General features: G+C 36.2%; 1 protein-coding gene across 1 annotated transcript in view; it reads left to right on the top strand.

Annotated features, from left to right (window-relative positions):
- TDRD3 (tudor domain containing 3) overlaps positions 1 to 14343 on the top strand; it is a 229216-nt gene that overhangs the window by 100051 nt on the left and 114822 nt on the right. The window contains exon 3 of the mRNA XM_061170837.1: positions 903 to 968. Coding sequence (XP_061026820.1) covers positions 903 to 968 — 66 coding nt within the window. The remainder of the gene's footprint in view (positions 1 to 902; positions 969 to 14343) is intronic.

Here is a 14343-nt window from a genome sequence, read left to right as displayed (position 1 = left end):
AATTTAGTTATTAATCTAACCTCACTATCTCAAGCAGCAAGATAATTTCTTAGCTTAAATAATTAGGCCTTTTTCATGAGTATTAGTTTTTTCTGAACAAATTTCTTACTATTCCTTTAGTTTTCACTTCTTCTTAAAGAAGACAAAATCCTGAAAAATTCTGGTTTTTTATGTAGACTGTGTAGTTGAAGTTCTGTTTTTATGTCAGAAATCCTACAACTTTATCTTAGTCCTATGTTGTCCTTTTTATGTTTTGCTTTGGTTTGCTGAATAATACGTACTTGGGAATTTTCATGTGGTTAGTCATTTGTTCACCAACTTCTGTTTCTGTAATTCGTTTAAAAAGCAAATGAAATAAGTATTTACTACAGTATAGTCTTATGATTTCTTGCTGTTGCAGTGGTATTGTCCTCTGGGATATTTTTATGTTATGTAGCTTTGTTATGTCATAAGTATCACAGCCTATAGAGTAATGTGTTTTCATGTCTCTGCATATCAAGGTTATATAGAATTTAGTTGTCAAAAATATACTCTGTCTATATGTTCAGAGTAGTCATTTAGTTTTGGATTGTGGCATTAATTTTTTAGTAAGACTATATAGTTTCATAAAATCAAGTTTTAGATTTTAATAAAGAAGACTTAGTAAGTTAAAAGGTTATCTAGAGAAGTATGACCAGATATAAATAAGGCCTTTGATGTACTTTAAACAATGTATGTATGGGACTGTGTTATTAGAAAAGATTGATTTTATATATATATAGATCTCATAATCAGTTGAAAGACATTTATTTAAATTTTGTTCCACACACCTTAAGTAATTTTATCTTTTGTTTGTGAGTGAGATTAGATTTAGATTCACTTTTCTCTATAATTTTATTTTAATAATAATATTTTTATTTTAGACAGACTTGAGAACAATTGGCAAGAAATTCCTCCCCAGTGACATCAATGGTGGAAAGGTGGAAAAGGTAATGAAAAATGTTAACTTCCTAAATTATGCTAAGTACAATAAATATGAACATCTACTAAATTACTGGAATTATTTTTTGTCAATGAATACTGCAACTTCAAAATATTTTGGAGGTGAACAACTCAACACAGTTATCATTATAGTGACTTCCTATACACATGGAAAATTATTAAAGCTTAAACTTTTAAACTTTTGGTGACTTTTCAACATTTAAAAAAAACTTTTGTTTCAGGAATTGTAACTATGACACACTTACTTTACATGTGAGACTTACCAGATATTATTGGTGCTCAGGAAAAGGACCTTTTTGTGTCTTTTTATTTTAGTTACCTGTTAACCATATTTGTTTAATGAACTTATTAATATAAAACTATAAGATTGGGAGAGAGTGTTAGGAGCAATTGGGCAAAGCCGTGCATTTGGTTACTGCTATCATTTTGTGTAACACATATATGTATTCATGTTATGAATTTTTTCAGTGATGTTTTTAAAATAGAAGGATACAATTTGTAGATACCAACTAGTCAGCCTTTTACTTCTTATTCATTTGTATTCAATTTCTTCTTTTTATTTGAAAATACATGTAAATTGCATCAACCAAGAATTTTATATGTGCTACTGCTCACTTTTTGAACTATTACAGAACATCATTATCTATAGTTTAAAGAAATACTTTGAATGTATATGTTTTGTGTTTGAATAAGTATTCTTATCATTTTAACACTCAGATATTTAAGATAGTTGCTGTACCTCAGATATTTTAAATTTTAGATAATTTTAAAAGGTCTGAAATGTAACAACATATTTTTCACATTTTCCCTTATGCAATAGATGGTAATCATTTAGCTGGAAAGAAAACAAGAGTTTATTTTATAATTTACAGTAGTTTTTGAAGCAGATACTCAGAGAAGAAAGTTCTACAAACTCCTCAGCAATTCATTTTAATGTTTAACAACACTCTGTGTCAGCAAACTTTAATTGTATTTTAACCTAAATTTCTTATGATGCAACTTGAAGTCCGTAACGTCTTCTTTATCTTCCCTCAGGGGAAATGGAGAACATCTGGTTACCTTCCCTTGTGAATAATTCCTCATATACTTGAAGCCTTGTAAATGTCAGTACCACAGGTTTCTTCTTGCTAAAGCCATCTATCTTGGTTCCTCTGTTTATTCTGTCTCAGGCATTCCATTCATCTTCATTGTTCTTCTCAGAGTCCTCTCCAGTTCCTTACATTTCTTTTTCTGGTTGTGGTCGTAGTTCTCAGACTTCAGCATACATCAGAATCATCCTGAGGCCTGGCTAGAACACACATTGCCAGCCTCTAACCTCTCCCACTCCCACGCCTCTGTCTCCATTGAACTGGGATAGAGCCCGAGAATTTATATTATGAACAAGTTTCTGTGGGATGTTGATTCTGCTGGTCTGGGAAGCATAATTAGAAAACTTCTGGGGTATAGAACTCCAAATTAGGCAGCAGTCTTGGACAGGTCTGATGAATGCAACAGTTCTTTACAGGAAAAGTAACTAACATCAAAACAGTGGCTGCGCATCCTTATGCTAGTTGATTTAAGAAAACTAGCATTCTGGATTATTGATTTTCCATTGTTTCTTCATGTGTCTTTAGGGATTCTCAGAACCTATCTCTGCTATAAGCTCATGGGGAAAGGTACTGATAAGAGTTTCCTCTGCTTCCTCCAACTTCTCAGAGCATTTTTTTAAAAATACTTTTTTATCAGTTATCTATTTTATACATATTACTGTATATATATCAATCCCAATCTCCCAATTCATCCCACCACCACCCCCCAGCCCCACTTTCCCCCTTTGGTATCCATACGTTTGTTCTCTACATCTGTGTCTCTATTTCTGCCTTGCAAACTGGTTCATCTGTACCATTTTTCTAGATTCCACATGTATGCGTTAATATAAGATATTTGTTTTTCTCTTTCTGACTTACTTCATTCTGTATGACAGTCTCTAGGTCCATCCACGTCTCTACAATGACCCAATTTCATTCCTTTTTATGGCTAATATTCCATTGTATATACGTACCACATCTTCTTCATCCATTCGTCTGTCTGTGGACACTTAGGTTGCTTCCATGACCTGGCTATTGTAAACAGTGCTGCATTGAACATTGAGGTGCATGTGTATTTTTTTTTTAATTAATTGTATTTATTTATTTATTTTTGGCTGCGCTGGGTCTTTGTTGCTGTGCACGGGCTTTCTCTTAGTGTCGAGTGAGGGCTACTCTTCATTGCGGTGTGCAGGCTTCTCATTGCGGTGGCTTCTCTTGTGGAACACGGGCTCTAGGCATGTGGGCTTCAGTAGTTGTGGCACACGGGCTCAGTAGTTATGGCTCACAGGCTGTAGAGTGCAGGCTCAATAGTTGTGGCACACGGGCTTAGTTGCTCTGTGGCATGTGGGATCTTCCTGGACCAGGGCTGGAACCCGTGTGCCCTGCTTTGGCAGGTGGATTCTTAATCACTGCACCACCAGGGAAGTCCAAGGGGTGCATGTGTCTTTTTGAATTATGGTTTTCTCTGGGTATATGCCCAGTAGTGAGATTGCTGGGTCATATGGTAATTCTACTTTTAGTTTTCTAAGGAACCTCCATACTGTTCTCCATAGTGACTGTATCAATTTACATTCCCACTAACAGTGCAGGAGGGTTCCCTTTTCTCCACACCCTCTCCAGCATTTGTTGTTTGTAGATATTCTGATGATGCCCATTCTAACTGGTGTGAGGTGATACCTCATTGTAGTTTTGGTTTGCATTTCTCTAATAATTAGTGATGTTGAGCAGCTTTTCATGTGCCTCTTGGCTATCTGTAAGTCTTCTTTGGAGAAATGTCTACCTAGGTCTTCTGCCGATTTTTTGATTGGGTTGTTTGTTTTTTCAATATTGAGCTGCATGAGCTGTTTATATATTTTGGAGATTAATCCTTTGTCTGTTGATTTGTTTACAGATATTTTCTCCTATTCTGAGGGTTGTCTTTTCATCTTGTTTATAGTTTCCTTTGCTGTGCAAAAGCTTTTACGTTTCATTAGGTCCCATTTGTTTATTTTTGTTTTTATTGCCATTACTCTAGGAGGTGGGTCAAAAAAGATCTTGCTGTGATTTATGTCAGAGAATGTTCTTCATATGTTTACCTCTAAGAGTTTTATAGTGTATTGTGTTACATTTAGGTCTTTAATCCATTTTGAATTTATTCTTGTGTATGGTGTTAGGGAGTGTTCTAATTTCATTCTTTTACATGTAGCTGCCGAGTTTTCCCAGCACCACTTATTGAAGAGACTGTCTTTTCTCCATTGGATATCCCTGCCTCCTTTGTCATAGATTAGTTGACCATAGATGTGTGGGTTTATCTCTGGGCTTTCTATCCTGTTCCATTGTTCTATATTTCTGTTTTTCTGCCAGTACCATATTGTCTTGATTACTGTAGCTTTGTAGTATAGTCTGAAGTCAGGGAGTCTGATTCCTCCAGCTCCGTTTTTTTCCCTCAAGATTGCTTTGGCTGTTCGGAGTCTTTTGTGTCTCCATACAAATTTTAAGATTTTTTGTTCTAGTTCTGTAAAAAATGCCGTTGGTAATTTGATAGGGATTGCATTGAATCTGTAGATTGCTTTGGGTAGTATAGTGTTTTTCACAATATTGATTCTTCCATTCCAAGAACATGGTATATATCTCTCCATCTGTTTGTGTCATCTTTGATTTCTTTCACCATTGTCTTATAGTTTTCTGAATACAGGTCTTTTACCTCCTTATGTATGTTTATTGCTAGGTAATGTATTCTTTTTGTTGCAAGGGTGAATGGGATTGTTTGCTTAATTTCTCTTTCTGATCTTTCGCTGTTAGTGTATAGGAATGCAAGAGATTTCTGTGCATTAATTTTGTATCCTGTAACTTTACCAAATTAATTGATTAGCTCTAGTAGTTGTCTGGCCGCATCTTTAGGATTATCTATGTATAGTATCATGTCATCTGCAAACAGTGACAGTTTTACTTCTTCTTTTCCAATTTGTATTCCTTTTATTTCTTTTTCTTCTCTGATTGCCATGGTTAGGACTTCCAAAACTATGTTGAATAAGAGTGGTGAGAGTGGACATCCTTGTCTTGTTCCTTATCTTCGTGGAAATGCTTTCAGTTTTTCACCATTGAGAATGATGTTTGCTGTGGGTTTGTCATATATGGCCTTTAATATGTTGAGTTAGGTTCCCTTTCCTCTGTGCCCACTTTCTGGAGATTTTTATCATAAATGGGTGTTGAATTTTGTCAAAAGCTTTTTCTGCATGTATTGAGATGATCATATGGTTTTTATTCTTCAATTTGTTAATATGGTATATCACATTGATTGATTTGCATATATTGAAGAATCCTTGCATCCCTGGGGTAAATCCCACTTGATCACGGTGTATGATCCTTTTAATGTGTTGTTGGATTCTGTTTGCTAGTATTTTGTTGAGGATTTTTGCATCTATATTCATCAGTGATATTGGTCTGTAATTTTCTTTTTTTATAGTATCTTTGTCTGGTTTTGGTAGCAGGGTGATGGTGGCCTCATAGAATGAATTTGGGAGTGTTCCTCTGCAATTTTTTGGAAGAGTTTGAGAAGGATGGGTGTTAGCTCTTCTCTAAGTGTTTGATAGAATTCACCTGTGAAGCCATCTGGTCCTGGACTTTTGTTTGTTGGAAGATTTTTAATCACAGTTTCAATTTCATTACTTGTGATTGGTCTGTTCATATTTTCTATTTCTTCCTGGTTCAGTCTTGGAAGCTTATACCTTTCTAAGAATTTGTCCATTTCTTCCAGGTTGTCCATTTTATTGGCATAGAGTTGCTTGTAGTAGTCTCTTATGGTGCTTCGTATTTCTGTGGTATCCGTTGTAATTTCTCCTTTTTCATTTCTAGTTTTATTGATTTGAGTCCTCTTTCTTTTTTTCTTGATGAGTCTGGCTAAAGGTTTCTCAATTTTGTTTATCTTCTCAAAGAACCAGCTTTCAGTTTTATTGATCTTTGCTATTGTTCTCTTTGTTTCTATTTCATTTATTTCTGCTCCGATTTATGAAATCTGTCCTTCCACTAAGTTTGGGTTTTGTTTGTTCTTCTTTCTCCAGTTCCTTTAGGTGTAAAGTTAGATTGTTTATTTGAGATTTTTCTTGTTTCTTGCTATAAATTTCCCTCTTAGAACTGCTTTTGCTTCACCCCATAGATTTTGGATCATCGTGTTTTCCTGGTCATTTGTCTCTAGGTAATTTTTGATTTCCTCGTTGATGTCTTCAGTGATCTCTTGGTAATTTAGTAACGTGTTGTTTAGCCTCCATGTGTTTGTGTTTTTTATGTTTTTTCCCCTGTAATTTATTTCTAGTCTCATAGTGTTGTGGTCTGAAAAGATGCTTGATACAGTTTCAATTTTCTTAAATTTACCGAGGCTTGATTTGTGACCCAAAATGTCATCTATCCTGGAGAATGTTCTGTGTGCACTTGAGAAGAAAGTGTAATCTGCTGTTTTTGGATGGAATATCCTGTGAATATCAATTAAATCTATCTGGTCTATTGTATCATTTAAAGCTTATGTTTCCTTTTTAATTTTCCATCTGGATGATCTGTCCATTGGTGTAAGTGAGGTGTTGAAGTCCCCCACTATTATTGTGTTACTGTCAGTTTCCTCCTTTATAGCTGTTAGCAGTTGCCTTATGTATTGAGGTGCTCCTATGTTGGGTGCATATATATTTATAATTGTTATGTCTTCTTCTTGGATTGATCCGTTGATCATTATGTAGTGTCCTTCCTTGTCTCTTCTAACATTCTTTATTTTAAAGTCTATTTTATCTGATATGAGTATTGCTACTCCAGCTTTCTTTTGATTTCCATTTGCTTGGGATATCTTTTTCCATCCCCTCACTTTCATTCTGTATGTGTTCCTAGGTCTGAAGTGTGTCTCTTGTAGACAGCATATATATGGGTCTTACGTTTGTATCCATTCAGCAAGCCTGTTTCTTTTGGTTGGAGCATTAATCCATTCACATTTAAGGTTATTATTGATATGTATGTTCCTGTTCCCATTTTCTTAATTGTTTTGGGTTTGTTTTTGTAGGTCCTTTTCTTCCCTTGTGTTTCCCAGTTAGAGAAGTTCCTTTAGCATTTGTTGTAGACCTGGTTTGGTGGTGCTGAGTTCTCTTAGCTTTTGCTTGTCTGTAAAGCTTTTGATTTCTCTATCGAATCTGAATGAGATCCTTTTCTGGTCGAGTAATCTTGGTTGTAGGTTCTTCCCTTTAATCACTTTAAATATATTGTGCCACTCCTTTCTGGCTTGTAGAGTTTCTACGGAGAAATCAGCTGTTAACCTTTTGGGAGTTCCCTTGTATGTTATTTGTTGCTTTCTCTTGCTGCTTTTAATAATTTTTCTTTGTCTTTAATTTTTGTCAATTTGATTATTATGTATCTCGGTATGTTTCTCCTTGGGTTTATCCTGCCTGGGACTCTCTGTGCTTCCTGGACTTGGGGGGCTGTTTCCTTTCCCATGTTAGGGAAGTTTTCGACTATAATATCTCCAAATACTTTCTCGAGTCCTTTCTGTCGCTCTTCTCCTTTTGGGACCCCCCTAATGTGAATGTTGGTGCATTTAATGTTGTCCCAGAGGTCTCTTAGGCTGTCTTAATTTGTTTTCATTCTTTTTTCTTTATTCTTTTCCACAGCAGTGAATTCCACCATTCTGTCTTCCAGGTCACTTATCTGTTCTTCTGCCTCAGTTATTCTGCTATTGATTCCTTCTAGTGTATTTTTCATTTCAGTTATTGTATTGTTCATCTTTGTTTGTATGTTCTTTAATTCTTCTAGGTGTTTGTTAAACATTTCTTGCATCTTCTCGATCTTTGCTGCCATTCTTTTTCTGAGGTCCTGGATCATCTTCACTATCATTATTCTGAATTCTTTTTCTGGAAGGTTGCCTATCTCCACTTCATTTAGTTGTTTTTCTGGGGTTTTATCTTGTTCCTTCATCTGGTACATAGTCCTCTGCCTTTTCATGTTGTCTATCTTTCTATAAATGTGGTTTTCGTTGCACAGGCTGCAGGATTGTATTTCTTTTTGCTTTTGCTGTCTACCCTTTGGTGGATGAGGCTATCTAAGAGGCTTGTGCAAGATTCCTAATGGAGGGACTGGTGGTGGGTAGAGCTGGGTGTTGCTCTAGTGGCAGAGCCCAGTAAAACTTTAATCCACTTGTCTGCTGATGGGTGGGGCTGAGTTCCCTCCCTGTTGGTTGTTTGGCCTGAGGTGACCCAGCACTGGAGCCAACAGGCTCTTTGGTGGGGCTAATGGCGTACTCTGGAAGGGCTCACACCAAGGAGTACTTCCCAGAACTTCTGCTGCCAGTGTCGTTTTCCCTGTGGTGAGCCACAGCCACCCCCTACCTCTGCAGGAGACCCTCCAACACTAGCAGGTAGGTCTGGTTCATTCTCCTATGGGTTCACTTCTCCTTCCCCCTGGGTCATTATGCGCACACTACTTTGTGTGTGCCCTCCAAGAATGGAGTCTCTTTTTCCCCCAGTCCTGTCGAAGTCCTGCAATAAAATTCCGCTAGCCTTCAAAATCTGGTTCTCTGGGAATTCCTTCTCCTGTTGCCGGACCCCCAGGTTGGGAAGACTGATGTGGGGCTCAGAACCTTCACTCCAATGGGTGAACTTCTGTGGTATAATTGTTCTCCAGTTTGTGAGTCACCCATCCAGTGGTAATAGGGTTTGATTTTTTTTTTTTTTTAATTTTTTTTATTTTTACAAGAGATAAATAGACTGACACCAAGCATTGTACATGGATGACCACAACAAAAAGGATTTGATTTTATTGTGATTGCGCCCATCCTACTATCTTGTTGCGGCTTCTCCTTTGTCTTTGGATGTGGCATATCTTTTTTGGTGAGTTCCAGTGTCTTCCTGTTGATTTTGCAGCAGTTAGCTGTGATTCTGGTGCTCTCGCAAGGGGGAGTGAGCGCACACCCTTCTACTGTGCCATCTTCTCACAAAGTTTTATAAGTGGTCTCTTCAGAATTTCCTTTGTAGCTAACAAAAATAAAATATAACTTAGAATATTTGAATCTAGAATTTTCTCTGCCAAATTTTATCCTTTGAAATATTTTTAATGCTGATGTAGATTTAGTTTATACATAAAATGAAAAGATAGAAAATAAGCTCTCTTCACGTGAAACAGAAGTAGAGTGGGATATCCCCTTTCTGCTCTTCCCATTTATATTTTTCCTTCACACGCCAAATATAATTCTCTTCACAGTATTCATGAAAATGTTCTGAAAAATAATTTTAATAGAATTTTTAGAAGCCAACGCACGGGAATTACTCACTTTATTTGCCTTTGGTTAAAACTTCATATATAAAACTTCATTATATAAAAACGTAACGGCTTTCAGGCAAAAGTAAATGTTTAAGGAATGTATTTTTGACATGAATTACTTGTGCATCTTTGTCTGTAAAATAAGACTAATACAGTAAAAGTTGCTTTATTTGTGCCTTTATTGGAAAGCTTTATTACCCCGTACTTCATCATGTTAATGGTGACAGAATCATTAAGACATGGGTCTAGACACTAAAATTATGTAATAGTTCTTATTTAAAATAAATTTTAAATAAAAAATTTTAAATAAATTTTATTTTAACCTGTGCATAAGATAAGCAGAGTATTTGAATAAGTAATCTTCCTCTTCCTTGAACATGTCAGATTTTGGTATAAAATAATATTATTTTCTAATTTTCTTTTAATAGTAAAAAAATAATGAATGAAAGAAAGAACTGTATTACCTAGTGATTTTCCAAATAGATCATACTAGAAACTAATTTTGCAAAAACTAATTTAGACAGAAAATTTAAAGTGTGAGATAGACTAGCTGTCCCAGGAAGCAGAGGCATGGTTTTGATGTGCTTCAGATATGATGTGGAGAGGGAGAATAAAACAGTAGGGGCTGGTAACATATTGGACAGATACAGGTTTTAGAATTATTGGGCTGGATTTAAATCCTCATTCTTCTGCTTATTATGTTTTTGTGACTTCTGGTAGTTATTTAATCTTGCCAGATTTTAATTTTCTTATCATTCAAATATTATGTCCCTTATGACATTGAAGAATTAAATGATGTAATCTATGTGACATCTTAAATGTAGTGCAATGTGTATGGCAAGTATTGAGCATTATGAGACATTTAGGATGGTATTTTTGTCCTGGAGATCTAAGAGTGCATGTTTATTACCTCAGTTTGTTATCTTGTTACTTAGAGATCTCCAAGGGAATGCAGTAAATGAAGTAAGGCAAATGGATACTTCATTATTGACTGTGTTTTAGCCCCAGCCCCTAATGCAGAACTTTATCACTTGAGCTAGGTTGATCTTAGTATAATAGAATCAAAGTAGGTCAAAGTCCTGCTCTGACTATTTCTACTAAGTTCCATGCCTGCCTGTGATATTACCACTCCTAAGAGAGAAAGCCAAAGGAAAAAGAATTGGAGAGCATTTGCCCCAGTGTTTAAGAAGCAAATCCTTAAAATTTTATTTATTTATTTATTTATTTATTTATTTATTTATGGCTGTGTTGGGTCTTCGTTTCTGTGTGAGGGCTTTCTCCAGTTGCGGCGAGCGGGGGCCACTCTTCATCGCGGTGCGCGGGCCTCTCACTATCGTGGCCTCTCTTGTTGCGGAGCACAGGCTCCAGACGCGCAGGCTCAGTAGTTGTGGCTCACGGGCCCAGTCGCTCCGCGGCATGTGGGATCCTCCCGGACCAGGGCCCGAACCCGTGTCCCCTGCACTGGCAGGCAGACTCCCAACCACTGCGCCATCAGGGAAGCCCGAAGCAAATCCTTAATAAGCAAGAGAAGAGAGGAGGCTGTCTTTTTAGGAGCTACTTCCATTAGTTTTGTGTGGGTCCTTTAAAAGAGCCGTAGTCCTGGGTCTTCCATCCCCCTTGGAAGCTTATTCATTAGGCCCGAGGCTCCATCCAATGTACTAGAGATTCTGCAAGACAGAGCAGTAATCCTCTTTAGAAGTAGATTAAAGGAATGTAGAGAGGAGTCTTCAAACTTCTTCTCCTGAGAGGCCAAAAGTAAATGCTTACATGCTGTGTATTGTTATTATCATAATTAATAAGGCTTAGATAACAGCATTTTCAGCATTTGGAAAGGAAGTGTGGAGAGAGCTATGATCAGGTAGGAGAGATGGTAGGTCTGCGGTTAGGAGAAGACAGTTAATCCTGGAACATTGTAGTTACATCTGTTTTGTCCTAAGACAAACTGAGACCTTCAGAAGGGCATTGTCATCTGAAGTTTGAAACTGAAGTCTTAATAATTCTATTAGTTATCACTGATTATTTTGTGAGGAAGTAGGATGGCCAAAAAAATGCAAGTAACTTTGTTAGTAATTAATATAATAGTTTTGTTCACATTCTTTTCTCTTTCCTCCCATTCTGTTCTTAATATTATTTTGCAGTTCCCATATTTTCTCCATAAGGTTGCTTGTAACCTTGATGCAAAGGTTTCAGACAAATTTAAAAAGTAGTGAGAGTGGGAAGATGACACTTTTCTCCAGGGTTCTAAGCCTAAGCTGGATTTTCCCATAAGCAGTTTATGTTTGATTTTTAGGCCATAAAGGTTTTTAGAGTGGAGCAATATGTGCCGAGGAAGCTATATGCTGCAACTTCTGAGTTTTTCAGGGCAAGCTTTGTATATCTAGATATTACAAGGTCCTGGAATATTTAGCTTGTAAGGTAAAAATCATGGAAAGAAGTCATGACAAAATGGAAGTAAGACTATGCTTCCTATAAAACTGTTTAATATTTTTCATATTCTTCTCCAAGTTTAATATTTTGTTGTAGTTATTTTCATAGCTTTAGCCTCTGAACCAAGGTGTAGAAGTTAATTATAAAATATAGGTTAATGTAAAAATACTTTATTACCAGTCCAGCTGTGTGAGGACTTTAATGCATTACTGTGAAGCCCTAACAGGAAAGGCTTTCCAGATCTGTGTTTATTTTTTTCATCTAAGTTTTAGGACTGACAGGTTATATATGCATTTTTAAATGTGAAACTGATTAAAGGCCTAATTTTTCCGGATAGAAGTGACCTTCTCAAAGCCTCAGCAACACCAACATCAACCACAAGATGGCTTCACTGCCTTAAAATTCAAACTGAATGCCCTCTCACCCTCAGACAATACAGAACTTGGATGTTTTCAGAAAAAAAATAATTGAAAAATGTTTTAAGTTAAATAAATTGTGTCATGTTTTATATATGTTAATAAATAATATGATTTACCAGTGTTTCTTTTAGTGAGTTATTAAAATTAAACATGCACTTTTAATTTTAGAAAAATAGATTACTAAAATTCTGATATTACTGTGCTTTATTTACAAGTGCTTATTGGTAATTATTAGTAGGACTTCTGTGTAGTTTAAAAACAACTGCACAAAACAATATATAGAATATATATTAGATACTCTAATGATAATTAAAAAACAAACTGTTCACTTTTTTTTTTTTTTTCTAATTCTCCCAGAAAATGAAAAGCTATAGCGGTGAAGGATGGAAATAGGCAAATGACACATTGAAAGAAGTGTTACTTTTGACTGGAGTCCCACAATGTTTTTCTTATAATTGATTGGCTGTAATTGCCCTGATTGAATAAGAGCAAATTATCTGCTGTGCTGTTACTTTGATGTATAAATTGATGTTTTTTCAGGCGATCTCAAGTTTGGGAAAACCTATTGAATATTATGTTGTCTTTTTGTCTATTACTAGACATTTATAATACCCTGTTTTTAAAATTTCTAAGGGGTAGAAACTTTTAGATCTTCTAGTAGGTATACCACCATATTTATGATTCAGAAAGTTTTTCTTTTATTATTATTTATTTATCCATTTAAACTCTCTTGATGTATATGAATATCAATTGAAAAATTTGAGACCAGGATTAGGGACTACCTTCCCAAAGCTATTTCTTTCAGTGTTCCTCTTGCTTTTAACCTGCTTTCTTCTTGACCTTTATTGGTACAAGCCCCTAACTTACCTAGGAGAACCCTGGTTTTCAGTAAACACTTCTCTTTCTCTTTATTGAGAACCTACTTTGTGCCAAGTCCCATGTTAAATAATCTGTGTAATCTTCAGAACAGCATTGAAAAATAGAAATCGTTACCAACCTCTGTTTTACTTTAGAGATGAGGGAACTGCAGCTTTTCTAAAATCATAGTCTTTTGTTGCTACAGGACCTTAATAATTGCCATGTGAATGGAATGTTCTTCCCTCGGCTGTCAGGCAAACTGCTATTTAGTCTTCAAATTCCAACTTGAATGCCACTTCTCTTCTAATTTTCTTGACCTCTTTTGAACAGAATTAATTTTTAAGAGTTAATATTCCTACTGCCCTTTATACCTACATGTTTTTAGTATGTAACAAATTTTATCATAGTTTTAGAATGTATGAAACAAAGAAGACAGACTTTGGTGTGTGGCATATCTGAGTTTGAATTCTAATTCTACCTTTTACTGGCTGGGTAACCTCTGTCAAAATACTTTATCCTCTGCTCTCAATTTTCTCATTTAAGACACACAAATGATCCTAATACACTTTTTAGTTCTGGAGGTAAATTAAATAACTTATGTAGGACTTCCCTGGTGGTGCACTGGTTGAGAATCCGCCTGTCAATGCAGGGGACATGGGTTCTAGCCCTGGTCCGGGAAGATCCCACATGCCGCGGAGCAACTAAGCCCGTGCACCACAACTGCTGAGCTTGCGCTCTAGAGTCTGTGAGCCACAACTACTGAAACCCTTGCGCCTGGAGCCTGTGCTCTGCAACAAGGGAAGCCACTGCAATGAGAAGCACGTGCACCACAACAAAGAGTAGCCCCCGCTCGCTGCAACTAGAGAAAGCCCGTGCGTAGCAACAAATACCCAACGCAGCCAAAAATAAAATAAATAAGTAAATAAATTTATAAAAAAAAATAACATGTAAAAATCCTGCTGCGTTTTCTGGTGTATCTAGTAAGTGCTAAATAAATTATAGTAAAAACACAAGGTAACTTCTTTATCAAGCAATTTTTGAATGTATATATGTGCTAAGTGCAGGGGCTGCAGAGATCAACAGGACAGTCCCTGCCTTCTTGAAGCATATACCCTAATAAGAGATCAAGAAACCAACAATGTCAGTATAGTGGAACAAATGCTATGTCAGAAGTGCATACAAGGGAGGGGCAGCCATCTCAGCTTGTTAAGCTTAGTGAGATGAGGTGGAGAGGTTGCTTTTCTTGCTAGACGGTTAGTTTTTAGACTTGTAATTCTCAATAAGGGAATAATAGGTAAATCCCCATTTGGGGGCATATTTAACAT

The sequence above is a fragment of the Eubalaena glacialis genome, chromosome 16 (assembly GCF_028564815.1).
Source record: "Eubalaena glacialis isolate mEubGla1 chromosome 16, mEubGla1.1.hap2.+ XY, whole genome shotgun sequence".
Classification (NCBI taxonomy): domain Eukaryota; kingdom Metazoa; phylum Chordata; class Mammalia; order Artiodactyla; family Balaenidae; genus Eubalaena; species Eubalaena glacialis.
Note: the sequence above shows the minus strand (reverse complement) of the source record. Positions and strands in the feature narration are given on the sequence as shown.